Below are 27,585 nucleotides of genomic sequence, written 5' to 3' on the forward strand. Positions count from 1 at the left end.
GATCTCTCAGCCAGGTGGACAAATGTGTCCTAAAAGCCCCCTCCCCTCACACCACCTACCTACATACTAAATGTGGCATCATGCCTCTCTGTTGTGCTAAACCTAAGGATCACTTTAATCATAATAAGAATCAAATGTCTTCCTAAGAAAAGGTTACATGATTTAAAAAAAACAACAACAGGATATTGAAGGTTGCGGCGAGGCCTGTCCAGAAGTCCCCTCTTCCCCTCTGACATCCCTACGCAGCCTGGCCGGGCTCTTGTTCTGAACAAGGACAGGTCGTCTGGGCCGGTTTTTTTCCCCTGCTGCCTTTTTTGGTGTGTGTGCTTCATGTTTAAATCATGTGGCCTTGTTTGGAGGCAACCAGAAAAAAATCAAACAGTTCAGGTAGTGAGTGAGGGGCCCATACGTGTGAGCGCAGAGTGCATGGTGCCCACGGGGGCACCGGCTGGGCGCTGCCGAGGGCTGAAGAAGAAGGAACACCTACACCGTCCAGCGCGCTACATCTGCTGGGTGGCAAGACTGCCAGCCAGTGTGAAATGTGCAAGTAGGGGCCAGCAGACCTTCTGTTCTCAGCATGTTTCTTCCCCTCGCAAGTCCATTACTTTTCACAAAGAAATGTTAACTATCAAATGCGTCCATTAATTGTGCCGCTGAGGGTGAAACCATCCAGTTAGCATATACACTATCATTTGCATATCTCGGACACCCAATGTTGGTGCCAGCGGCTCTCGTGAGTGGTACAGGACTCTCTTCAGGCCAGTTCGGGTCTGACATGCCTAAAAATGAAAACAGATCATTTGTTCTGCGCTGAAGAACCCAAACTTCATGTGCAGACAGTAAGGCCTTGGCAAAACTCCCTTTGAGGTTCAAACCAAACTTCTGGTTTCTGGGCCAACTGCCTGCAGGGTTTCATGCTCCAGGTTTCCAAAACATGGGTAATGTTTGGGGGAAGGGGCGGACATCACATGTTCTCTTGGTAACTGTAGCTTACCAGAAACTACCAATTTTGACTTTTATAAGCTTCAGACTCTCAAATCTGATCAATCTCTGGTGACCTGTTTAACTCTTTCTGTAAGGCAGCATAAAGCATCAGCACCTTGCTGTACGGCCTGGCTTACTGCAGCAGGAAGCTTCTATAAAAAGTGCTCTAACATAAAGAAGCCTACTTGTCTTCCATCCCAGCCTACTACAGAGGAGAGGATCTTCCAAATCAAGGGTGCACGCAGCCCAGTCCCACAGCGTCGACGGGACAAATGGCAAGGAACACTAGCCAGCAAGGAATCAATGACCCAGGAGGCATGCAAAAGGAACAACCTCGGCTGAAAAAGGCTTGAGACTCCCCAGATTTCAAAACACTCCATGATGAAGTTAGGAAACAGGAAAAAAATTTCAAGTATTGAAGACAGAAGAAGGAGTTTTGGCAAGAACCGTATTTACTGTCCATTGCAAGACCACAGCACCACAGACTACGTTCTTTCAAAAAGCATTTTGCTCCAGCTTTTAGCACTGACTTCATAAGTGACAACTGTCATGACAGTGTGTGATACAAAGGATGTGAAAACAGTAGTCTATGTGTGTCCCCCCCCGCCAATGGTGGTCCCCAGCACCAGGTGGCCTCCAAGCCCCACCACCCCCACTCACCCAGACAGAGCCTGGGGGGATGCTGGCTGTGTTCTCAGTGCAGGTAGGGTAGTGCTGGTTCCGCCTTTCTAGATTAAATGCCTCCCCAGGTCAGGAACATGTACCCCAGTAGTTAAATTAGAAGTACCATGACTAAATTCCCACCCCAGAAATGACTAAGTCATCATTTCTCAATAGCCCCTGAGAGTTCTGCCCCGCCCTCTCCTCTGTCATCTTAAGCTGCTGGGCAATGTGGTCATCACACATATTTTCACATCCTTTAAAAAAAACATAGTTGTTAAAAAAAAATGCCTGAATGTAAACGGATGCAAAGTCAGACATTTACAAACAAAAAGGTTCAGAGCAGACTTTGGTTTCATTCAAACCAGAAATACTCTTAAAAAGCATTACAGAGAGTAAGGACAGTGCAGAGAGCAGGAACAACGTGGCTAGAATCTAGTAAATGCATGTGAAATTCTACCATAGAGTTTGTTTTCAATCCACGTGGAGGGGAGAGTGCGAGGGAGGGGAGCATTATTACAGTCCACCAGGGGCGTCTCCTCCTCCGACAGGCCATCGTCATACAGCAGGGAGTCGGATGGGGTGGACGCGGCCAGGTCCAAGTAGTCCTGGAAGGGAGAGAGAGCTGGTCACCCCTGGAGTGGGCCACTGCTGGACACGCCCACCCCACCCCTCACCCACGCCCTGCCTGAGAGCAGAAGGCCCAGCCGAGTCCCACCCTGCACCTATCAACCTCTCATGAGATCTGAGCCCCTGGCCAGGGTTGCCAGCACTGAGTTCCCCCAGCCTCTGCCTCGTCCAGCCCTGCTCTGTGGTCCTCATCGCAGAGAATCACCTCCTTGGAGGCAGAAAGGTGTTCATTCATTGTCCTGGTTCTCTCTCTGCAGCGCTGGGGGCACCAGCCCCGGCAGTGGAGAGCGGGCCTGTTTATAAAACCTGTGGCTTTGGGATTGCAGCCCCGTGACTCATGTGGGAAGGCCAAGACACATTCCCCATCTGCTCCACACTTTCCGGCTTCCCTCCAGGCACTCCTGCCATCTCCAACATCAAGTCAGGACCAAGAAATCTGAGTCATCGGTGTGGGTTTTGCATCAGACGCTGCTAGAGGCTTCAGCTCCCAAGCAGGATGATTTGCGAGGACCAGCTACTTCCACTGCTCTGGATAAAGGTGTTAAGAATGCTTTCAGTGTGTTTCTGGCTGGTTCTCAGCACTGTTCTAGGAAGGCTGTCTATAGGTATCAGCTATTACCTCTGTTTAGGGTGAATCATAGGATTTGCCCAAACGATACACTGAGTTTGGGTTTTATTTCAAGGGGCCCAGTCCATGCATCTTGCTTTCCATGTTTGGAGAAATGACAACTTTCAGTAACTGTGTTAATATAAGGATGAAACCACCAGAGGGCAAGCAAGGTCTGTGTCTATTTTCTTTACTTGCATCCCCAGCATGTAAGGCAGAATACGGGAGGCAGCCCATTGCCCAATCAATATTAGTGGAAACTGTTGACTTCCTCCATCACATAGAGTTGTAAACTGGAGGCACACAGATACGGTGGTTGGCCCACACTGAGCTTTTGGAAATTGCTATAAAAACTGGGAAACATAAACATCCCTGAAAATTCAAAAGCCCTGGCATGCTGGCACTCATATTCCTACAGGTTACATATGTCTATGGTGAGAGGTCCTTCAGAGGCAGCTGGTGGGCTGCTATTTGTCACAGCTTCCACTGCTCCCTTCACTTTCCACTTCTAGCCAGACCCTTCATAGAATCTGAATTTAGGACACATTCATTCCAACTCTACTTTTTTAAGCTCCATTATTGAAAATAATTTTGTTCGGCTTTGGAATATCTTCTTCCCACCCGTCTGTGGAGGGCTCTTCCTAAGTGTCAAGGTAAAAATCCTGGAAGTCCAACAGGCCTGGATTAAGGATAAAGGCTCATGCCCGCCCCACCCCCGACCCCCGCACCTGGAGACGACATGACATGACCATCTCCCTCTGCACAGCCGCACTCTGCCTTTGCACTGGGAATTCCACGAACCGGGGTGAGGGAGGTGGCACCAGGGATTGGCTCTGGGTACTCACTCTGCTCTTAACCATCATCTTATCCAGGTCTTTGCTGATGTCGGCAAACACTGGCCTCTTGTCTGGTTCCTGCTTCCAGCACTGCAGCATCAGACTGTACCTGGTGGGACAAACAAGTGGGTGGTGGCAATCCAGCAAGGACTGCCCAGTCACAACCACCACACCCAGTACAGTGCGCCCTGGGCCCCAGAAGCTCTGTTCCCAAACCCCAAGGCTGTTTCCTGTGTCACTGACATCCTCCTCTGAGCTGGGCCAGGGTATGATGGGTCAGCAGAGGCTCACAGTGTCTGGCGCTGTGGTCCAGCCATGCTCGCTATGGCAGCTAACGCAGAAATGCCAGTCCTTCAAACTCTTATGAAGGATGAACTGGGTATGAACACCAACACCTGCCAAGCACTCTGTCTTGCACCTCCCTCTTCCCCTGGGGCTCTGGCAGGGCTGCAGGGGCCACCCTGTGGGTGAGTGCTGGGCCTGTGCCTGCCAGTCCAGGGTGCCCAGGGAAGCAGCACCTACTCACCCTTGCACTCCCACAGCCCGGAGCCAGGCACGTGGCAGGTGCGTGACAGACCTTGTAGAATGAGTAGACCAGTGTGTTTTTGCCCATGGATGACCCCCTCTCATGTGTGCTCAACCTGTCCTCCAAGGATCATCTGACGGAACCACCATTTGATGAGAAGATTCTGGTGTCTTCGAGCTGAAGTCCAGGCGCCACCTGCCTGCTCTTTGCCTGCCTTGGTGTCTCCACTTGGGTGCTCCCCTATATGCACCCCTGGAGCCATTCTGAATTACCTGCCCCTCCCCAAGCACCCTGGGATAGGTCTTCAGCCTCAGTCTGAAGCACCCCCTCATCCTTCCACCACCTCTCCTGGGGTCCTGCTCCCCCTCAGACTTGTAAGTCCCCCCAGGAGGCCCACCCAGCCCCCAGGGGAATCTGGGTCCCCAGCATCTGCCATCATGCCCAAGAGTGGTTCTCTGTCATCTGTGCCTTTGACTCAGCCTGTCGCTTCCAGATGCCCAGTTCGCCTGGGGCTGGCACCCAGGGCTGCCCAGCAGCGGGAAAGGATGAGTGCACATGACCCCGCCCTGCCAAAGCCCAGAGCGCCAGTGTCTCGGGAGGCTGGACCAGAGAAAGCACGCTCACATCTCCTCACTGCAGTTGTCTGGCCTCTCCATCCGGTAGCCTGTCTTCAGAAGGTTGAAGAGCCGCTCGGGAGGAATCCCAGGGTAGGGGTTGCCGCCCAGGGTCACAATCTCCCACAGCAGGACGCCAAAGGACCACCTGCGGGACCAGAGGGCCAATGAGTGGCTGCACTGGGTCTGTGGCACCCTCAGCACCCCAGATATCCTTCCCCTGAGCAGCAACAGGACCCGAGTTCCTTGTACAGAGATCGGTCCAAGTGCCCACGGTTTCAGCCTGGGCTGACCAGACAGATGGAAGTGGAATGGAGGTGGGACCAGGTGTCTGCCTGCCCCACCCTGACCCCCCAACAAGCTGCTGCCCAAGCTCAGCCCCCACACCCAGAAGGGGCAGGTGGCTGACCCCTGAGGTGAAGCTCTGTAGCATCAGAGACAGCACAGGGAATGCAAACGAGTGCAGTGAAAAGTAGGTGGAACCGAGGCCACAGGGCACCAGGGGCACTCTGCAAAACCCCTTCACTTTTTCTGTGTGCTTGGAAATTTTCGTAAGATGTTAAAAGGAAAAAACACTGCAACGGGAAAATACCTAACTGTGAGGGAAAATTTACTGTGAAGTGGGGACAAAATCATATCACAAAACAGCATGATCACACAAGCCCACTTACAGTAATTAAGAATATATACCTGCATGCCTCGGACAACTCTAGGCAAGGCCTATGAGAGCTGACCCTAGTTATTTAGGGACGGTGGGGTCCCAGTGACTTTTAGTCTCTTCATTATGCTTTCCTCTGCATTTCCAGTTGTTTTACAGTCAACTTGGTAATCAGAACACAGTTGTTAAAACTGTTTAAGAATTGCCTTTTCACAGCCTACCTTATTCAAAATATGCAAGGCTGTTTACAGCAGAACATTTGGAAACAAGTCTGTTGTGGTTTTGAAAATAATCGAGAATGTAGTTGGACTTGGAAGACTGAGTTTTGGTCTTGGAGCAGTTTAGGAGACCGGAAACCTACTCAAGGTCACCCCACCCTAAACCTGTCTCTGGGTGGGGACCAGTCCCCGGGGACCTGCTTAAAGCCAGCTCATACTCAGGCCCACAGAGAGGGAACTGTTTGGCTGGGACTGTGTGTCACTGAGATATCCAAAGAGAGGGCAAGGGAGGTGGGGGAGGCGAGGGGGTCTGCAGCCATGGCTCACGCCCTCATGCATTCCACGGTGGCACTCAGAACTACTGCCTGGGCCCTTGCCATTTGTTGTGTGAGTACACAGAGCTCCCCCATCTGCAGACCCCCAGTTTGGGGAGGTCACTCTGGACGGTTGGAATGAGCTGACAGGCACTCAGGGCAGCTCTGTTCCCCAGAGGAGCTGCCCAGACAGGTGCATACGTGTAACCTCCACCCCAGGAAGGGGACATCCAGACTCACACATCACTCTGGGTGGTGTAGATATGATCAAAGAGGGACTCGATGGCCATCCACTTGACTGGGATCCGACCCTAAGGAGAAGTGAGAGAAAGGCATTAACGTTGCTCTGAGATCTGGGGATCTGGTGTAGGGGGGCATGTCTCAGGCTCTTTCAGCTCTGAGGGGATGCTGAGTAACGACTCCACTGTGTTCCTGGGTACAGACCAGCAGCACAGCCTCACAGGGGCTGGAGTCCCAGCCCCACCTTCCTAGGCTTGGCTGAGACACCAGAAGGAGTCAGTTGGCCTGCCCACAGCTATACAAGGTGTGCTGGTTACACACCACTTCCCAAGGAATTGATGCTGAGTGCAAGCCAGGCCCCACTGTGGCCACTTCTGGGGAGATCAGGGACACCTCGAGTGCTGCCCAGTGCGTAGGCTGGAAGCACTTCCATCAAGATCTCCCCTGATATCTGAGGGTGAAGGAGTTTGGGAAACCGACATCCAGTGTTTCCATCTTGGGAATTTCTGACATGAACACACTAAAGGCCCTTCTGAGAAGCTCTGAGGGAAGAAATCCGTGTGAGTGTCTTGAGTCTGGTTTTTCCCACTTGTTTTATCCCAGGGCCCTTTTAGCATCCTCTGAAAGACTGCCCTCCACCATGGAGAGGCTGGGGTTCAACCTAACAAATCCTTTCTAATGCAACTTAAGAAAGAGCTTTATGGTACAAATAGATCAGTGGCTCAGTGGTAAAGAATCCACTTGCAGTGCAGGAGATGCGGGTTTGATCCGTGGGTCAGGAAAATCTCCTGGGGGAGGAAATGGCAACCCACTCCAGTATTCTTGCCTGGAGAATTCCATGGACAGAGGATCCTGCTGGGCTACAGTCCATGGGTTGCAAAGAGTTGGAGGTGACTGATCAATTAAACAACAACAAATAGGTCAGCCTCAAGGCACAAATCAATTTTTTTAAAAAAGGCATTTGCTTTGGATTTTAATGCATTTATTATCATTCCTTTTTTAAAAAAAGTACTATTTAGGATTCATACCCTACGTGAAGTGTGACTGCTTCGAGGCTGTGTGTTTCTAACAATGCCTCCCGCAGGCTGTGCTCTCAGGGGCCGAGCTTGGGCACCTTGTGCTTCCTTGCTGGGTGACACAGGGCCTTCCCGAGGACCAGTGCATCAGCAGGAAGTTCCATCCACCCCCCTCCACGGGGTACGGAGCACCCCTCTCCACTTCCCCTTCGGCACTTCTAAGACGTGCTGTCACAATGGAAACCCTACAAGAAATCAAACATCCTCACAGCCCCGGGAGCACCTGGGCTTCTCTCGTCCCTCAGAGCAAAGCTGAACTGTGTCGTGGTTTTCTGTTTTTCTTTTCGAGCAGCATCTGTTCTGAATGCCAGCTTAGCTGTGTGTTTTGAGGGGGCCTGTGATCTTCCCTGTCTAGTCTGTCACAGGGGGGCTACTGGAGAGGGGCTGAGAGGATAACAGCACCAAGAGAGTCAAGACCAATGTCACAGGGAAGGGGACCACACCAGGGAACCAGGTTTCCCAAGAAGGGCCCCAAACCACCTGTTTAGTGACTTGGAAAAAGCTTCCCAAATCTCTACCCTGTGACTCCGGACTTTGTCTGCAGGACCCTCCTGATCTCCTTCCAAACTCACTTAGTCAGCACTTCCTAGGCCCTTGGACCAGGAGCATACCCTGTTGTAAAGTGGCTCATGCCTTCTGTGAAGGATGACTAGCAAGCTTGGGTTTAATTCATTTTTTTTCCCCAAGCGAAGGACTAAAGTTACGAGAGTAAAACAGTGACCTTCACTCTGCAGCAGTGAGAGGAAGAACTGCAGACAAGAAGACTTATTTCTGCAGTGGTAGGTGACCTTTAGAAGTGATAGTGATGAAAAGCGAGAAGCTGCAGGAACCCCGCTCCCCAGCGGGCGGCTCCGAAACAGCACGTGTGGCTATGAGGAAGAGAAGGAACGGGCTCAGGACTGAGTCCTGCTCTGGGTCTCTGGGGAACCAGGACTAGGGAAGAATTCGGGGATGAGGACTGGAAGTTTACACTCTAAAAACCTGCTTTATCTTCTTCAGATCAAAATCTGTCCCCACTCTGTGGGCACCCTGACTACTGCCCTCTGCCCTCAGGCCAACACACCGCAGGACCTGGTACCTTGCTCCTCTTCACATAGGAATCCTCTTCATAAACATCTCGGGACAGACCAAAATCTGAGATCTTCATCCTGCGGCCCTCAGCTACCAGGACGTTTCTGGCTGCCAAGTCCCGATGGACGAGCTGCGGGAAAGACAACAGCAGGGGCCCCTGAAACCCGGGCCCATCGCCGGCAGAGGGGGCGCGGGGCTGGGGTGGCACACACCTTCATCTCAGCCAGGTACTGCATCCCTCGTGAGATCTGCCAGGCAAAGGAGATGAGGTCGCCCATGGTCAGGGCCCGCTCCTCTGGGTTGTCCAGATAACTGGAGTTGCGGCTGCCTCCACTGCCCACGTAACCAGGCCCCGCCTTGCGGCTCTCTCGGAGGAAGCCCCGCAGGGAGCCGTACTTGGCATACTCCACGATGAGGAGCAGTGGCCCTGGGGGCAGAGCGGTAGGTGCGTGGGCTGGCTGCCTAGGTGGCCCTGGGCAGGCGGAAGTTGGGCCAGCATGGGGCAATCGCTCCCGGCAGCCTGAGGACTCAAGCCCTGGCTCACTCTCACATCTCTCTGCTCTCCACCTTGCCGCGCTATGTTGCTTCAGCTGACTCTGTGTGACCCCACAGACTATAGCCCACCAGGTTCCTCATCCATGGGATTTTCCAGCCAAGAATAGTGGAGCGGGTTGCCATGTCCCTCCCAAGGGATCTTCCCGACCCAGGGATTGAACCCAAGTCTTCAATGTCTCCTGCACTGGCAGGCAGGTTCTTTATTACTAGTGCCACTTGGGAAGCTCGTCCATCTTGCAGGGGCTTCAGATTCCAAAGCCAGCTACCTGGACGGTTGACCACAACCTCTTTCTTGGGTGCCCAGGGCAAGCAGTCACTGCATTTGCAGCTGCCCTGGGAGATAACCGCTGTTGCTCAGATGTCAGGCCTTTCTGTACCCCTGGTCTTGCCACAGTATTGCCTGGGGACAGCTGATGGAGGCAGAGGTTCTGGACTGCCCATGGCCACCCTCTCCCTGCCCTGCCTGCTCTCGGGCTGCAGTCCTGCCCGAGGCCCAGCCCTGAGCACTACTGGTGCTGACTGGTGTCCCTGATGCTCTCTCCCTGTTGGCCTCCCATCTCCCTCACACCCCCACAAACACAAAGTGGGAGGCCCCCAGGGTGGCAAAGCAGTTTTGGAAGACCAATAGAGCAAGATGCTCTTATGTGAACAATGGTGATGCTGCCGCTGCCTTTGCCACCCCAGGCTGGGGTGAGGCTGAGATCACCTGGAGGTTATGGCATATCTAAGTAGGTGCCCAGGAGACACTGCTCATCTCTGGACTTCCCTGTCTTAGGGGCTTGGCCTGGGGCAGGGTGCTGACAACCAGGATGTCGCCAGAGACCTCATGGCAGCCCTGGAAGGCCCAGGGAACACTCCTATGGCATCCCTCACGGTCCACTGACACCCAAGTTCCAGGCAAGGGCCAGAGTCAGAGCCATGCTTCCGGGAAGAGAGAGGACGGGCCAGAGAAGAAAAGGATGGGGAAGGGGGAGAATGCAGAATGGAGCGGCCCGGAGCCCCTGGCCTGTGCCCGGGCAGCTGCTAGTCCCCGGCTGCTCTTACCATCCTGGCTGCATGCCCCATACAGCTTGATGACTTGTGGGTGGTTGACCTGCTTCAGGAGGTTGAATTCTGATAGCAGGTCCCGCAGCTCGCTTGGGGAGGCATTCTCTGAAACGCACAGAAACAAAGTGGGTCGCAAAGCCCCTGCTACCACCTTGCTGACTCACAGACGCACACGACAGACTTGTCTCCTTCCCAGACATCCTACCCAGGTTCAGACTGAGGCCTGCCAGGACTTCACTGCTTGGGGCTACTCTCAGCCCCTGGAGGGTCAACAGGGGCCTCAAGTGCCTCCAGGGAGTAAGAACTGGAGGAGCGCACTTTCATGTGAGCAGATCTTTCCATGGAAAGCCTTCTGGGCTGGGCCATGCACGCAAATGGCATTATTTCCCTGCAATCACCATCTCTCAAAGACAGAGGTGCACAAAGATACCCCTCCATTAACCCTTCTGGGGAGATAAAGGGACTCCCTGGTGTCCCCAAACACCTGCTGAGCGAGCACTTGGCAACGGGGGTGTGAGGCCCTGGAGAAAGGTGAAGGCCGTTTGACTTCACGGAAGTCCTCGCCACACTGAGCATGTGAGTCCCAAGGGCAGAGAGAGTTGTGCTCAGGAGCTTAGGTGTGGAGGTCTCCTGGCCAAACCATCCTCCTGGGTTATGCCCCATATCCCACTGCCCAGCTGTGCCACCACCTCTGGCTGTAGACTTGTCTGGAAATAAGAAGACAGCTGGGAGATGGGGCATTGGAACCCTTTGGACCACACGTGGGTGACCCAGGGCCGGTCTCACTGTGCCCTCTTAGGGCCTGGGGTCTCATAGGCAAGGGGTGACCCCAGTCTGAGGGCCTGGGTAAGTACACAGAAGTACCCGGCACTGCGTGGCTCCCTGACTGCTGAAGATCAGTGTGCATTAGCCCAAAATGTGCCCACCACATGGCCACTGGGCCCTCAGTTGGTCCAGCTGAGCCAGAGCTGGGCCATGGCAGACGACCGTCTACCCAGTCCCTGCTGAGAAGCAGCAGTGAGGATACCCAGCTTGTGGCAAGACTGGGGCAGTGCTGGCCCGCTAAGGGCCGGGGGGGACTGGGCAAGGCAGGGCTCTGGGGGGCAGGGGCCAGTCCTTACGGGTGGTCTCTTCACCAGGACTTCAGTGGATGCTTGGCGAAAGGAATGAATGGGGCAGACTGGGGTGGGGAGAGCTGTCAGTTTTGAACTTAAGGGCTTTTAATTTAAACTCCAATCTTTACCCAACATGGATACAGAAGCAGCATGGCTCTGGAAGCTTTCAAGGGAGGAATGCTCCAGGGACCTCACCAGCCCACATCACCCATGGTGGGGGGTCCCTAGACTGCAGCCGCTCAAGAGCAGGGGTGGGGGACTGCTTCTTCGGGAGGCAGCAGGCTGACTGCCAGAGTCCCTGCTGTCACCAGGGCTTCATCCACCCACTGGGGGCCCTGCAGGTGTGAGTGGCAGAGCCCCCTCTGTGTACTGCCCGGGCAGGTACCTTTCAGCATCTTCACAGCCACAGTCGTGTACCCCGCTTTGCCTTTCAGCCGGAAGGCTGTGGCTTTGACCACTTTTCCAAATTCGCCTTCTCCCAGAGTTTTTCCAAGCACCAAGTTCTTCCGTGGGAATTCCCACTTGGGATCCTCCTACATTGGGTGTGAAGGAAGAAGAGAGAGAAGAGAGATGGTGAAGGTAAGAGGAAAGGAAGAAGGCAAGAGCCGGCGGGCAAGCTCCAGTGTGCAGACAGGTGACAGTCGCCATGTGCAAGGGCAAGACCCCACAGTCAAGCCCTGAGGTGCCACGACAAGATGCATCCCCCCACAGGAAGGCAGGTGTTGCCACAGACCGGCTGGACTCCGTATGCTTATACCCTCACTGGCCTGCATCTACTGCAGATGCCCTGGGCCACCCCAGGCCCAGGGCCTGGGATCTCCAGTGAGGGAGCCAGGGTTTACTCAGCACCCACAGGTGCTCACAGCCCCTTCCCTGGGAGTCAGGCCCAAGCCTCATGGCACCTCCTCTGCTTTGGACACCAGGCGCTGACAGCGGCCCAGGCTCCAGGACTTCCAAGAGAACTCAAGCGGCACCTGTGGCCCCAGTTGCCTACCAGCCCTGGACTCCCAGCTACAGGTGGGGGTGTCAAGGACACCTTCCTGGTGTGGCAGCCTCTAGAAAGTTGCCACTGTGCCCCTCAGGAACCCCCGCCCACCCTTCCCTGCCAACGTGTGGAAGAGTCTGCTCCCCCCACAGCCCAGCCACTGCCCAGAACTTGCACACACCAGCCTTCCCAACACACCACGCCCACTGAAGACCCCTCTGGCGTGGGGCCTTCCCAGATCTTGAGGCTGGCTCGAAGACCTGAACGCTGGGGATGCTGAAGCCTGTCTGACACTTGCCCTCCCGTCAGCACTAGGTGCCCAGGTCCCCAAGTCTCGCTGCGGCTGGGTGTGGGTATGGCTCCAGGGGCTGCTTAAGATGTGCCTGCCAGGCTCGCCTAACCCAGACACACCACCACTGGGGACCCACTGACCCCCAGGGACCAGAGCCCTGTGTTCTTCCGTCTGGGAGCAGAGGCAGCCTCCTCTCAGCACCACAGCCAGGGGCGCCTTCCAGCAAGCTCCCCAGATGTCCTGGTGTCTCAGCTTCCCCCAGAACCCATTTTGTTTGTTAAGTTACAAAAGAGTCAGTCGTGTCTGTCTCTCATGGACTGTAGCCCACGAGGCCCTTCTGTCCATGAGATTCTCCAGGCACTGGAGTGGGTTCCCATTTCCTCCTCCACCAAGAACCCATAGTCAGGCTCAAAGGTGACAATACAGTCACCAGCGCCCTGGTGTCCATACTGCACTGGATAACGGCTGACTGCACACAGAGACTGGGCTAAGAGGGGATATCACTATTTCTCTTTAAAAGTGCTAAAAACCCAAAGTGTCCTCCCTACTTTATATAAAACACAACTAAGGCCAAAGGGTCGAATAATGTGTCTAAGACCTCAGAGCTGGTCAGTGTGGCCCCTGGGCCTCAGGCCCAGCTCTGGTTTCTCTGCACTCTGGGCTGGAGGCCGAAAATGGACCATGGCTCCCCCAGAGAAGAACCGCTCTCACTGTGCATCTCAGCACAAACCGCCAGGGCATATAAGGCAATCAAATGGCTCATCCCTGGGCCACGAGTGCCATTCCCAGATGTGGTGGCCACAGGGGCCTCCTTCCCGACTGTCGGTTCCAATCACTCAGCAGGTGGGGGGTTTCCAATCATTCAGCAGCCCCCAGTCCCCGTAGCATTTCAGTCTCCTCAGCAAGCACAGTGGCGGGCAGACAGGCAGAGGAGCGGCCTGGTCGGGCAGGAGGTGGTGTCTGAGGCTCCCGCACTGACCGCAGGCCCAGACCAGGCCCAGACCAGGCCCTGGAGGAGGCGGCTCGGGCTGACTCTTCCCCCCTTGGTAGGCCAGTCACAGAGTCCTGGGGCCGGGCTCCCCCACAGATGCCTGAGAGGCCTCTCAGCGCCCCCACTCTCCAAGCCACAGACAGACTCCCCGCCCGGCTGCTGCCACCATGGCCAAGCCCCCCACCTGCCAGTCTCTCTCGCCTGGATGGGGACAGTGTTTCATCATGGGGCTCCTACCCAACAGACTCCCCAACAGAGCGACCTGTGGAAATGAAGGCAGAACATTGGCCTCCAGCCCTAGGGGATCCTATCCTCTGATAGTAAAACTCACACTCCTCCTCAGGGCCTCCCCCAGCCTTCGTTCTCCAGTACTTGGGGCCTCCGCAGGAGAGATCTCAGGTGGGTACAGCATGGCCTGCCCTCTTCTTGGAACCTAACGGCCCAGATCTTGCTCATTTAAATCAGCGCCCATCTTTCTCCACCCTGCTTCACGCTCTCTGCCCCACCCCTGCCTTTTGCCCTCCCTGAAGGGCAGCTCAGTGGAGGTAGAGGACGGCTGGAAGCTCACAGGGTCCTCCCAGTGGGCAAGGGTGCACTAGCCCCAGGGGCCCTGTACTCTCTGTCCCCCCCATCCCTTCCCCAGCTGCCCTAGACCAGAGGCTACCCACAAGGCTCCCTGGAACGGCTGCCTCTCTGGCCCTGCTGCCACACGGAGAACCTCACCGGGATCTTGAAGGTGTCCACCGAGACCTGGTTCTCCATGGAGTCCAGAGAGGGCCGGCGGGCGCCAGATGAGGAGTAGCTGACCGGGAAGGCTTGGGCAGGTCGGCGGAAGGTCATCTCGGCCGAGGCAATGGGCGGCTTGTGGGCGTTCTTGTGGTAGCGGTGGATGCAGAAGGTGGACAGGAGCACAGATACGATGAAGGAGAAGAGCACAGCCGCCGTGATCACTGTGCGGCAGAGCTCATCACACAGGGAGTCTGCGGGTAGGCGGGGGCTGTGAGAGAAGACACCCCAGGAGGGGGACCCCCAACACCCCACAGAGCCACACCTGTAACAGCCAGGAAGTGGCTGCTGTGACCGACTGTGAGCTGCCCGCCAACCCCCCAGACCCGTGGCAGGTACTGTTCTGTATGTTTTTGCTACAGGAGACTGTTATTGCCCTTTTCTGGAAGGAATGAGCATTTATAAGCAGCCTGCCTGAGGTCACTCATCAGAGGTTGTGCACCCCGGCACCCTACCCCCCAACCCTGGAACGCTGCACTGAAGCCAGAGGCCCAGGGGCCCTGGGGGTGGGAGGAGAAGCTCTTCTCCTGCGCTCCTAATATCTTCTGTATTTTATGTTCAATATATAGTGGAGAGGAAAGACAAGTAGCCCAGGATCTGGGCCATGCAATGACCACTCAAATGCCAGAAAAGCTCCCCATGTGTTCAGTGGGGCCCCCCTGTTCTAAAAGAAGCACCTAGAGGGTGCTGGGAGGGGGAACCCAGCTGGCCAATGCCAGAAGCCCAGGCAAGGCTCTACACAGGGACAGTCTGAGGAGATGCTGAGTTATTTGGTGGAAGAACTAATTTTTCAGTCCAATCTTTATTATAGAACTTGAGGCCAGGGAATTCTTTGGTGGTCCAGTGGTTAGGACAGGGAGCTTTCACTGCCGTGTCCAAGATTCAATCCTTGGTTAGGGAACTAAGATCCCACAAGCCTTGCAAAAAAAAAAAAAAAAAAAGAGGAACTTCGGGCCACAAGGCGGTCTTAGCCCTGAGCCAGCTCCTTGTCTGCACACATGGGGGAACCAAGACCCCAGGGAAGGAGAAGTTCTCCTAGGTATCTCGTCTTCCTGCAATTGTCTCCCTCGCTCCCTGGAGGCTCAGGGAGGCATCGGGATCCCAGCCAGCTGCGCCCCCCCGACCCCAGCACCACAACACACCCTGGCTGTCCTCCGGCTCACAGAAGCACTTCTTCTCCTCAGGGAAGCAGTTGCAGATACCGAAGCCAGCTTTAATCCCCCGGCGCTCCCCAGGCTCGTGCCCACCAATGATGCTGCCGCCCCCTGAGGACAGACACCACCCACTCAGCAGCCCACTCTCAGCCTCCAGGGGGACCTGGCCAGCCAGGACCACCAGATAGGATCATGAGAGGCCCCTCCCCACCTGTCAGCACTCTCAGGCCGAGGGAGCACAGTGCACTCAGAAGTCTGGGTCACCCTGGGCAGGAGCCTCAGCACGCATGTGTATGTGCTAAGTCGCTTCAGTCATGTCAACTCTTTGCAACACAATGGACTGTAGCCCACCAAGCTCCTCTGCCCATGAAATTCTCCAGGCAGAAATACTGAATGGGCCACCAGGCCCTTCTTCAGGGGATCTTCCAGATCCAGGGATCAAACCCATGCATCTCCTGCGTTGGCAGGTGGGTTTCCTTACCACTAGCACCATCTGGGAAGCCGCAGTCACAGCATGATGGGCCCCCAAACCAGCTCCCTGGCCGCATCGGGCAAGAGGAGGAACCCGCAGGCTGCCCTGGGCCCTGGCCAAGGTCCACACTTGGTTACTTTTCAGAAGCAGAAAAGGGGTAGCGGGGGCAGCTGGGAGTCAGCAAAACGGGGACAGGGAGTCATGCCCCATGAGTTGGCCAGGGCAATACTGGAGAGTGTGGGTCAAACCAGCAAGCTCTAGTTTTGGGGGAGGAGCGCCTTTATTCAAACAAAATGTTAGAAAAGGGCTCGGCACTCAAAACCCAGGAACTCGGCTGGTCTGGCTGAAGTCCAGGTGAGAGTCGTTACTGCCCACCCCCCTCCCATCCAGGCTCCTGCTCGCTCAGGTTCACCATGCAGGCTCATCAGGCTGCTTACGGAGGCAGTCCTGGGGGCAGATGTTGGGGTCTCTGCTCTCCACGGCGTCACAGTGGCCATCAGGGCAGGTCCTGATGCTGGGGGAGCAGGTGGAGAAGTTCCTGGTGATCCCTACAACACAGAGTGGACAGGTATGACCACAAGCGAGCAGCTTCCCTGTTCAGACTGCAGAGCCAGGAGGGTCGCACCCCAGGGCCTTCCAGGTCAACCCTGTACCCCACCCCATCCTCTGCAAGGAAGAGCAAACTGAGATCTGAGCAGAGAAGAACCACACACAGAGCCCCACCAGCAGGGCATCCCTGAGATGCAGGGCAGCCAGGATGGTGAGGGCCGGAGGAGCCAGGCAGTCCCAGAGCTGTGCCAGGCTCACATCAGAGAGCCCAGAAGAGGCTGGGACCCTCTCCAGGCCACACTGTGGGTGGGACCCTCAGACTGGCGGGCCCAGCTGGCAGCCAGCCACTGTCCACACCCAAGTCTGCCCAGGTCCCTCCTATTTGGGTCCATGTCCCCTGGACTGAGTCTTCATGGATAGAGCCTCTCTGAAGACCATTCTGGATATTTTGAATTACTTTAAGGTTTGTGTTTTCATGGAGTAAATCCAACTATAAATGACATGTCAACAGTGCAGCCTACCTTAATTCCTCCACTTCTTGGATGCACAGTAATATTACCAAGAGATCTTCGAAAAGGGTCTGTGAACTATGTGTCTAAAAGCACTGGGTGAATGGGGGGAAGAGTGGGGAGAAGGATAGTCAGGGAGTTTGGGATATTCATGTACACACACTATATTTAAAATAACCAACAAGAACCTACTATATAGCACATGGAATTCTGCTCGATATTCTAAAAAAACCTCAATGGAAAAAAAATTTGAAAAAGAATATATACATGTATATGTATAACTGAATCACTGTGCTGTACACTGGAAACTAACACAGCATTGTTCATCAATTATGCTCCAATATAACATAAAAAGTTCAAAAAAAGAAGGCATTGGGTGAATACAGTGGCTCAGATAGTAAAGAGTCTGCCTGCAATGCTGGAGACCTGGGTTCGATCTCTGGCTTGGGACGATCCCTGGAGAAGGAACTGGCTACCACTCCAGCATTCTTGTCAGAAAATTCCATGCACAGAGGAGCCTGGCGGGCTATAGTTCACGGAGTCGCAGACTCAGACACGAGTGAGGGACTAACACTTTTACTTTCACATTCACAACTGCATGTGTATTTATGTGTATACGGGTAGAGAAATGGATATATACATGTTAATTACCATCTGGTCTGGGCACCAATACAGAAATTCAGAGTTTTAGAATAACGTAAAAAGAAAACACACACATCTCAACTTTGGTCCCAACCTTCTCAAGTCTAGAGCGAGTTTAGCCTCAGGCGCCTGTGATCCCATCTGTGATAACAGTTGGAAAGTTCCCTGCTCCCTGCGCTCGACCACCGTCTCCCGGCATCGGGAGCCACAGCAAGGACCGAGCACAGGGGAAGACTCGATGGGCAGGGGTGGGAGGTGTCACAGAGGCTGGCAGGGCCCGCCCGCACAGACCCCACTCCCACTCAGCCCGCATCATGCTCCCCACCGCCTGGCTCTGCCCAGGGCCTACCTTTGCCGTCTCCCTGCCTCCACTCGCACCTGCCCGTCAGAGAGCCCAGGCCGCCGCATTCCTCACATTCGGGCCGCCTCTTGCTGACCGCGCAGGACAGGGGGCAGCCAGGCTCCTCAGGCACGTCTAGGGGTGGCAGAAAGCAGTCCCAGGGGGCCAGCCTGCCACGGGCACCCACGGGTACAGGCAGCACTGGCCGAGCTGTCCCCGCGAGCTGAGCCCAGAGGGGAGGCAGTCACTAAGCTCTGCGGGCGTGAGGTGGTGAAGGGGCTGCTGGGGGAGGGGGTGGCATCACAGTCACACAGTGGGGGCAGCTGGGGGGCTGAGTATGGAGTGGGGATGGGAGGTGGCCACTCAGCCAGGGACACACAGGACACCCAGTTAAACTTGAACTTCAGAGAACAGTGAATACCTGCTTTGTGTAAACACGGCCCTAATACCACAGAGACATAGGGGAGTTTGTCTTCTAACATGCTGCAAAGGCTACACGAGACGTACTTACACCACAAAAACTGCTCGTTGTTTACCTGAAATTCACACTCAGCCTGAGTCCTATATTGCACCCGGCAGCCCTAAAACAAGTGCGCAGGTAGGGCCTGCTGACAGCGCGATGGGCAGCAGGGCCCACCCACAACGCTGTCACTCTGCACTGAACTGTCACACCCCGCCCGTCATCCTTCCAGTGCAGGTGTGTGCTGTCTTCTCATCTTACAGAGGAGGCGGCGCAAGGAAGCCCAGCAGTCGGCGACGGGGTACAGGACCGCACCCTTCTACAGGAACAGCCCGAGGCTCTGCCACGCCCCGTCCACCCTGACCCTTCCCGCAGCCCGGGCACTTACACATCCCTTCCACGGTAACGAGCAGTGGGGCCTGGGCTTGCTGGCGGGTTGGTTTCTCGGCGGCCACCACCGTGTACTGGAGCTGGCCACACTCGGGCCGCTGCAAGGCCTCCGTGTCATTCACAAACAGGGTCCCCGAGGTGTCCTCAGCCGAGGTGACCATCCCCAGGGCGCTGCAGTTGGCGCTGGAGGGCTGCAGCCTGTACTGCACTTGGACGCCGCTGAACTCCTGGCAGTTTTCCACACAGACTTTCCCGATCTAGGCATGGGATCAGGGAACCCTCAGCCGGGTGGCTGGACCACCTGGGACAGTGGCTGGAGGGACTCCGTGCCAGCTTGAGTCCCAGGACAGTTTCCCACTCAGCCCACAGATGGCGGCCCCCAATCTCCCCATCCTTCAGGCCCCTAGAGTCTGTAGACCCATCTGCCTGCCTGGCCTGGTCCTGCGCAGGCCATGACACCACCCTTCACTCCTGTTCCTGGGAGCCGGAGGTGGAAAGAACACAGGGTTCCGGGCTTTGGTTTAGGAACTGGCCCTCCAGGGAGGCGCTTGCTGGCTTGCCCGGCTCACTCCTCACTTGCTCCCTCATTCAGGCACAAAGGCAGCCTGGATGCCTCCCACACACGTCCCTCTCCTCTGGGCAGGCCCATCGTGCTCTGGGGACCACTAGGGTCCATCCTTACTGTCCTGTCTGGGTCTCCTGCCTGGTCAGCCAGAGCACGGCACCTGGGCCATGGTTCACACAGCGGGGTTGCTGTCCCACCAGGGACCTGGAGCCTCCTAAGACTTGGGCCAGAACCCCGGGGAGAGAAGGGATACTTCTCTCGGGATGCCTCATGGCCGCAGTGGCCACTGGGGCCTGGAACTCTCCTTTTCCCTCCCTCACCACCCAAGCTGGAGTTAGGGCTGCTGGCGCTTGAGAGCAGAAGCTCTGACTAGTCAAGGCCAAGGGCTGGGGGACTGGCAGCAGGCACAGGGCCCTCTGCCTGCAGCTACAGGCCAGGCCCTTGCTCAGCCTTGCTCCGGCCCAGGGCAGAGCCAGGCTCCACCAAGCCCACTCCTGATACCACAACAAAACCACCTCCTGGGCTCTGAGCATTTCCTTGTGCACAGCAGGTTCACTTCCACTTTCTCCAGTGATCCTCAAGATTGCCTGAGGTCACCACCTTCAATTTATAATCATACTGGACTTATAATACTAAGGCGGGGCTGGTGAGAGACTGCAGTGTGTGTAAGGCCAGGATGGGACTCAGGTCCCTGCACCCTCCTGAGTCCAGGCTCAGGGAAAGACTTAGTGGGCAGGGCTGGGGGGCATCGCAGAGGTTGGCAGGGCCTGCCCTCCCAGACGCCACTCCCACTCAGCCCTCATCACCCTTCCCACTGCCTGGCTCTGCTGACACATCCCTGGCAATGCCTGTGCCCGCCTCAGCCCCCCTGGACACCCCTCAGGCTCCTCTGCTTCATCATTTCTCACCACCCTTGCCCTCTACCTCCAGGAAAGGCCTGGCAGGGGTGGCAAGTGGGGAGTCTGGCTGTGTCCAAGGGTGGGGCTCTTCTTGTGCTAGGTCCTGAGTGGCTGCCAGGAGCGGAGAGGGCATGGGAACCAACCACAGAAACTGGCAAAGCCGCTGTCCTATTTAGAAGATGACCCTAAATGGGACATGGCCACAGCTATGCCATTAGGAGAATGCAGTATGTTAAGTCATATGCTTGGCGTAACCGCAAGTAAACTTTAAAAAGTGCTTCAGAGAAACATTCTAGAAAGAACTGCACCAAAACGTTAGACACTGGCTGATATGAGGAAAAGAGATTGCTCCTGTCTATCCCTTATATCCTTTTGATGAATTCTTACTACTTTTCCTTTTTTTTTTTCCTACTACTAACCACTATTTTCTCATGACAAATGCAAAATAAGCTCTAGCAAACAGACTTGCAGGAAAGTAGAAAGCAGAAGCACTCCCTGTCTTTCCCTGAGGAGGTCTCCACTCACGCCTGTGTTTGCACACTTGGAAATTTCCGGCAATGAAGACTTGGTTTTGAACATATGGAGCCACCTGCGACCAATACTTCTGCAAAGTACTTTTCCCACTTCATTCACCAGGAACATCTTTCCAAGTTGGCATAGATTTACCTGGCACTGCTCTTTCATTAGCAAAAAATGTAAAAATGCTGAGAAGGGAGAGGCCAAAGAGGGGCCCACGAAGCCCACCAGCCCCTCTCACGACTGCTCCGTTCTCCCACGGCCTTAGCCTCCCTGGCTCTGTGCCTGTTGCTCCCCAGGGAGCAACTCTGTGTGCTCAGGGAGGGGGTGCCCACACATGTCCCCCATGTGACCCCCCCATCCTGGGGGTCGCTGCTCCTCCATTCCCTCCCCAGGTTGGCAAGAGGCCAGGGGCTCACCTGGGCGAAGCGGTGGGCCCGCCTGCTCACCGAGAAGGAGTAGGCGCTGGGCAGGCGCAGGCTGACTGGCAGCACAGACACGTTGAAGTGGAGGACGACGACACCCTCCCCCGGGCCCTGGAAGTCTGAGTCGTTGACCAGCACGGCCAGCTGCACAGCCCAGCTCTCCGAGATGGGGAGGCTCCGGTTGAGAACCAGCCCTGTGAGTGGAGGCATGTGATGATGGGCAGGGGCCCTGCGCAGGGTGGAGACCACTGCCCCACGCTGCTGCACATCTCCTCTGCAAAGCATTCCCTGGACACATGGGCATACGTGTGACAGCAGGTACTTCTACCCACATGGTACACAGACAACAGACCTGGCAGGAGGCACTAAGGTTGAACTACTTTAAACATGAGTCACTGTGCTGAGCTGAGCCCAGAAGACCCTCCTCAGCTAGGAGGTAACCTCAGCGAGGTGTGTGTGTGCACGTGTATAAGAAAGATGCATGTCGGGGGCAAGCACACACAGGTAAAGACCCACCACCAACACCATCACCACCATCAAGGTCCCAGAAAGACTGTCCTGGCCCCTGAGAACTTCTTGCAACAGCACCAGCCTCCTGTGGACCCTCAGATTCCACAGCCTCAAGCACCCGGGAGCTTCCACAATCCTGAGCAGTCACCATGTGCCAAGGCTAAGATCTGCATTCAGTGGAGCACAAAGGAGGCGAGGATCTCTGGGACCACATGGCGTACAGAGTGAGTGTGCAGGGGCAAGGCTGACATTTTCCCTCACACCGAACAGAGGTCATCAGAGGCTTGGTGAGGAAGAAGACGGGAAACAGGATCAGGCCAGGCAGAAAGGGGTAAAGGCACCAGTGATCCTGGGTTCCCCAGAAGCAGGCCCCATACAAGGATCTAAGCACAAGGGGCATATTTGAAAGGTGATCCTACAAAACACAGGCAGGAGGGCAGGCGAGGGAGGCGGGGAGGTTCGGCAACTGATGAGGACACCCTGTCCTGCAGGTGAGCCCTGGGGGCACATGGTGCTTAGCCCTGAGGGTGGGCACATTTCAGAAGCCAGATGGGACAGTCATCCCAGAACCTTCCAATTTGAGGGCACAGAGCTGCTACTGGAGACCAACTCCTGTTAGCAGAGAGTTGCTGGTGGGGGGTCAAGGATCCCTGAGCACTTGGGCACCTAGGAGGTGGCACAGCTGGTGCCAGGGGCCAGAGGGAGACAGGTAGGTGTTGCAGTGAGCCCTGGCTTGGTCAGCACGGGGTAGTGTGGTGGGGTCCTGGCAGGGTCGGTCTCAGCCTTGGGACAGTTCAGGGAGAAAGGACAGCCTGTAAACACCCACCAAGGTGGCCAAGGTGAGCCCAGCAGAGACAAAGGCTGGGAAGAGGGTTGGAAGGGGTGGCCACCTGGGCTGAGAGGGCCAGGATAGGTGTTTACGTGTGCAGGGTGCTGCCCTGCCCACGCAGAGCGGGCCGCCAGTTCCCCAGGGGGCCCCGTCAGGCCACACTGGTCCCCTCTTACTGTAGTCATGCACGGTTGCCCGCACAAAGCTGCCGTTGGCCTGGGCCAGGGTCTCATTGGGCGCGTGCTCCACTCGGAAGGTCCGGAGGGCCTTGGCGTCCCCAGACAGCAGCGTGTTCGTGTACCGTCTCAGGAGCTCCCCGGAGGCTGGCACCACGTCTGCATCGAAGACACGTAACGTGGCTACCACTGTGCCCTGCAAAGAGTACGGGGGCCAGTCAGGGCCCCGAAAGCCAGAGCCCATAGGAGGGCACGTGCCCCACAGATGGATCAGGTGTGTGTGGTCAGAGCTGGCTCCAGGGTCAGACTGACCAGGGTTCAAGCTGCAAGGGGCCCCCAGCCAGCATGCTTGTCGCCCTTCCTGGGCCACTGCACCTCACCTCTGCAACAGGTGCGATGGCATCTCCAGACTTCCCGTGATTATGGGTTAGAACAGACGCCCTGGTGCTCTGTGGAAGACCTCATTCAGGTCCCCACAGTGCAGAGCGGGCAGCCCAGCTCTCCTTCAAGGAAGCTTGGCCCCGCACAGTGGAGGAGTTAGCTCAGCATCATGGAGTGACAGACGACAGAGCTGGGACCTAGGCACAGTGTCCACCAGAATGCTCTCCTAAAGCTTCTTCTGTACCCCAGGCTGGATGGGGTCATGAGGCGGGGTTCTGAGTAAAGTCACAGGTCATCTCTGCTCTCACTACTGACCAGGCTCCAGTGTCATCATGGAGTTGCCCTCCCAGGCTCATGAGACACTTCCCTACACCATGTGCTTTCCTCCTGCCCATCCATCCACCAAACCTGCTCCGGGGCGCCCAGAGAAGCAGGCAACCACCGCATATCCGACCCGACCCTCCCCTTGCTCCCGCCAGCCTGCCGGCTGCAGGATAGCCCAGGGCCCAGCAGGTGGCAGTCACGCTCCGCCTGCGCGGGCCAGAGGAAGGCGGGCCCCGATGGGCGGGGCGGCGCAGGGACATCCCTGTCAGATCCACTGACCTGTCTTCCTCCACTCCGGGGTGCCCTCCCTGAACTCACTGGCCCTCCCTTGACGGGCTGACAGCCCGAAGAAGGGAACGCGCTCCTGGCAGATGTCCTCTCGTCTCCTGGGGGCAGCGCGCCCCGCCCGTGCAGCAGCACCGTTGTGCCCCTCTGATGTGAGCCCTGCCGGTTGAGCCAGAGGCTGGGCACCCCTACTCCCAACCCCACCGGCACCCCAGCCCCTCCCCTCGCCCGCCTCCCAGGGCAGGGGTCAGCTCGGTGCCAGTGGGGCTGGTCCTCTCTCCTCCTCAGCCGTCTTGGAAATCAAGAAAACCCCAACAGAGAGACTGATGGACAAATGAGAGACGAGTAACTAGAGTGGTCAGCCACATGACTGGATGGCTGGGTGGACAGCTGAACAGACCAAGTAACAGATGACGAATGGAGGGACCCAGATGCCCAACAGAGAGGCGACAGACACTAGAACGAGCACCAGACAAACGCATAGGCACCTCCTTCCGCTTGAACTCCACCACGGCGCTGGCGCTGTCGACGCCCCCGAGGAAGGTGGGCGCAGAGTCGTCCTCGTCGTACACGGTCACGGGGAAGGGCACCATCACCTCCTCCTCGCGGGCGCCCACGAGAACCGTGCACGCGGCCACCAGCTCATACTTCTCCCGCTGCTCGCGGTCCAGGGCCCAGCGCGTGCTCACCTCCAGGCTGTCCGGATCGCAGCGGAAAGGCAGACTCTCACCTGAGCACCAAGCAGACCAGCAACCCCGGGATGACCCCGAGCTGCGGGGAGGGCGAGCTGCCTTCCTCAGGGGCCCACAGGAGAGGAGACAGAGCTGGGGTGCACGCTGGCCCTGGGCCGCGGCCCCTCTTCAGCTTCACACCAAGCAGTTTGCAGTGAAGACTACGCTCTGAGCGTCACTGTGCCTGCAGCCTGCACTGGTGCTGCTAGGGAAGAGCAGGGACCAGGAGGTCTGCCTCAGGTCCTCAGCCTGATCACCTAGGAGGGGCACACCCCTTCACACACCCTGCCTGCCTCCTCTGTGGCAGGGCTGGCACCAGTCAGGCTGCAGGCCCAGAGATCCAGCTCCTAGCATTTGCTGGTTTTCGAAAAACTGTTAGCAATTTTCTTAACTATGGAAGCAAGACGTGCTCATTTTAGAGAATGTGAGAAAAAAGCCACAATTTCACCACTTGAAAACCAAGATGGGGGACATTTCATGTGATTTCATGCTAACACACACGTTTCTGACTGCCTGGTTTGGATCCCTGCCCTATACACCTGCAGGCTGTGGGGCCTGAGGCTGACGGCTCTGTCTCTTTGTGTTTCAGTTTCCTTGCCAGAAGATGAAGTGGAAGTTGCTCAGCTGTGTCTGACTCTTTGCGACCCCATGGACTATATATACAGTCCATGGAATTCTCCAGGCCAGAATACTGGAGTGGGTAGCCGTTCCCTTCTCCAGGGCGGGGAGGGGGGTCTTTTCAACCCAGGGATCGAGCCCAGGTCTCCTGCACTGCAGGCGGATTCTCTATCAGCTGAGCCACGAGGAAAGCCCCAGAAGATGGGAGGCTGTGTTCGTCACCAGACACTGCGGTGAGTTCAATGACTCACTGCAACCTGGTGAGGGGAGGACCAGTAATAACTACATACTCCTCAGCCCAAGCCTGTCCTGGAATTGATCCTCCAGAAATGACCCAGAAAGGGGGAAAAGCGGGAGGCTTGAAGGTCAACAGTGACCACCCCATAGCCAACCTCAGGAGGGCTGTCCACTCCACTTGGTGGAAAAATCACATCAAAGCCACGTATTACATGTGGATTACACGTGGATTACATGTTTCCCTCTATTGCTTATGGTTACAAAAACAGGTTTTATTTTTCTTTTAAGTGAAAAAGGCTGCACACTAAACCATAAGCTTTGGGGACAATTTTGCACAAAGACATCCATCCCTGTTGCAGGATAAATGAAAGGACGCTGGGAGTGTGAGTGACTACTTTCCTCAAACTACTGAGGTTTCCTCGAACGTTATGACCATGTGTGGGTGCCATCAACCTGGTGCGAATCCAGGCTTCATTTCCTAGCCGACCAGCATAGTAAGTGTCCCCTTTAAGTCCCCTTTAAACTGTCTAATGGCACCTCACTCACGGCGGCTCAGTTGCCTTTTCTCATCTCCACTCGAATCCAGTGCCCTTTCCCTACCCCATATCCATGTGGCCTCCCCAGGGCCATCGTATATTAGGACCATCTTGTGATAAGGTCCACTGTCCTTACAGTGACTCAGGCGGAATCCTGGAACCATGCTTTGTCCCCTCGTGAATCTCTCAACACCCCACATTCAACTCCCCAGGAAATCTTGCTGGATCTTCCTGCAAAAACATGCCCAGAACCTGCCTGCTTCTTGTGACCTAAAGGCTTCCACCCTCAACTCCAGTCCTCATCCTCTCACTCAAGGATTTCTCCTGCCTCTTAATTGTTTTCCTGCTTCCTCCAAACCACTCATCCCAAATCATTTCTCACACATCAGCCAGACTAACCTTTTAAAGGGAAGTTATATCCTGTCAATGACACCCTCCCCCTCCCCCTTTGCAAATACCTTCTATGGCTCCCTAGTCCCCTCACCAGGAAGTCCTGCCCCCTCCCTTGAATTTTTCTGCCCTCAGCAGCCTCTGCCCTCCCCTCCAGCTACACTTCCCTCTTGGCACTTTCAAAGGAGCTCGCCCTGCTTGCTGGGCACCCTCCTTTACCTTGCTCCAGCCACCTGACTTGGGACAGTGGTCTCCACCACTCTATGCCCTCTCAGCTTTACCTCCCACCTAGTCCCTTCAGAGGCCACCGAACGTCCTTAGCGCCTGTGTGGTCTCCACCTGCCACGGGCTTGGAAGGTCCAGACAGGTGGGATTTGGGCCTGAATTGTTCACTGTTTCATCCTTGGTCCCGAGAACCATGCCTGGCCTGTGGCCTGCATACATGAGATACACATGGACCTCTGAATGAATGGGTGGTGCAGAGTCAACTTGGACAGCTCATGTAGGAACCGCAGCACTGTGCCTGGCCCTCGGTAGGCATCGAGGAAGGCTCCATGCAGCTGACACTCACCTCCCAGGAGCCTGTAGGCCACGCTGATGTTGGGGCAGAGGAACTGCACGGGCAGCAGGCGGAACTGGTGGAAGGTGCCGGGGGGCCTGTTCTCCCGGATGCGGAAGGACAGGCCTGACTCGGGGAAGCAGAGCTCCCGGGGTTTGAGGGCGCCGCAAGCTGGGAAGGAGGCATTGATAACGGAGAAGTACACTCGGGCACAGCCCGGCCACTGGCATTCGGCCTCACGAAGGGACGCGGTTGACAGGAAGACCCGGAGATAGACAGTAAGCAGTGGGAAGCCGCCGTCTGCAGAGAGACAAGTCAGGTCCCACTGGGGCGTCAGCCACACCTGCCTAGCTGGGACCTGAATGGGGAGAGGACAGAAGCTCGGGGCTGGTGCAAAGCCTAGTCCTCACCAAGGCCCGCAGGGCTCTGCTGGGCACCCCGCCCTGGCCCCCACCTCCTGCTTGCCCCCTACGGCCCTGGACTTGGGATCTGGCAGCCTCAGGGCCCTGTGGCTCTGTTCCCTTGTCCTACGGGTGCCTCACAGGCCCACCTCTCTGGTTATTCCAAGTTTAAGTTCAAATACCCTTCCTCAGAGAGGTGCCCTGAGCCCTGGGTCTAAGATGGAGTTCGTCCCCAAGGCGGGCTCTTGGCACCTCAGGCGACCTCCCTTCCCTCCCTCATCCACTGCCCCAGGCACTTTCTTTCTTTTCTCACTTTTAAAAACACTGCAGGGGTGGGATTGGGTGGGAGGTGGGAGAGAGGTTCAGGAGGGAGGGGACATATGTATACCTGTGGCTGATTCATTGTGATGTATGGCAGAAGCCAACACAATATTGTAAAGTAATTATCCCTCAATTAAAAATAAATAAAAATGAAACACTTA

The 27,585-nt window shown here is 56.0% G+C and overlaps 1 protein-coding gene across 1 annotated transcript in view; it reads right to left on the reverse strand.

The window, feature by feature from the left end:
• Nucleotides 1-310: 310 nt before the first annotated feature.
• The window catches only part of LOC120865390 (proto-oncogene tyrosine-protein kinase receptor Ret), a 51,884-nt gene continuing 24,609 nt past the window's right edge, over nt 311-27,585 (reverse strand). The window contains exons 3-20 of the mRNA XM_040242659.1: nt 26,715-27,002; nt 24,120-24,361; nt 22,642-22,837; nt 21,121-21,320; nt 18,720-18,978; nt 17,881-18,006; nt 16,269-16,379; nt 15,348-15,470; nt 14,143-14,399; nt 11,537-11,684; nt 10,034-10,141; nt 8,647-8,861; nt 8,442-8,564; nt 6,288-6,358; nt 4,868-5,005; nt 3,727-3,826; nt 2,105-2,252; nt 311-779 (exon numbers count right to left, since the gene is read on the reverse strand). Of these exons, the coding sequence (XP_040098593.1) occupies nt 622-779; nt 2,105-2,252; nt 3,727-3,826; nt 4,868-5,005; nt 6,288-6,358; nt 8,442-8,564; nt 8,647-8,861; nt 10,034-10,141; nt 11,537-11,684; nt 14,143-14,399; nt 15,348-15,470; nt 16,269-16,379; nt 17,881-18,006; nt 18,720-18,978; nt 21,121-21,320; nt 22,642-22,837; nt 24,120-24,361; nt 26,715-27,002 (3,011 nt within the window). The 3' untranslated portion in view covers nt 311-621. The remainder of the gene's footprint in view (nt 780-2,104; nt 2,253-3,726; nt 3,827-4,867; nt 5,006-6,287; nt 6,359-8,441; nt 8,565-8,646; nt 8,862-10,033; nt 10,142-11,536; nt 11,685-14,142; nt 14,400-15,347; nt 15,471-16,268; nt 16,380-17,880; nt 18,007-18,719; nt 18,979-21,120; nt 21,321-22,641; nt 22,838-24,119; nt 24,362-26,714; nt 27,003-27,585) is intronic.

This window comes from Oryx dammah, unplaced genomic scaffold (assembly GCF_014754425.2).
Source record: "Oryx dammah isolate SB20612 unplaced genomic scaffold, SCBI_Odam_1.1 HiC_scaffold_6, whole genome shotgun sequence".
NCBI classification, from domain to species: domain Eukaryota; kingdom Metazoa; phylum Chordata; class Mammalia; order Artiodactyla; family Bovidae; genus Oryx; species Oryx dammah.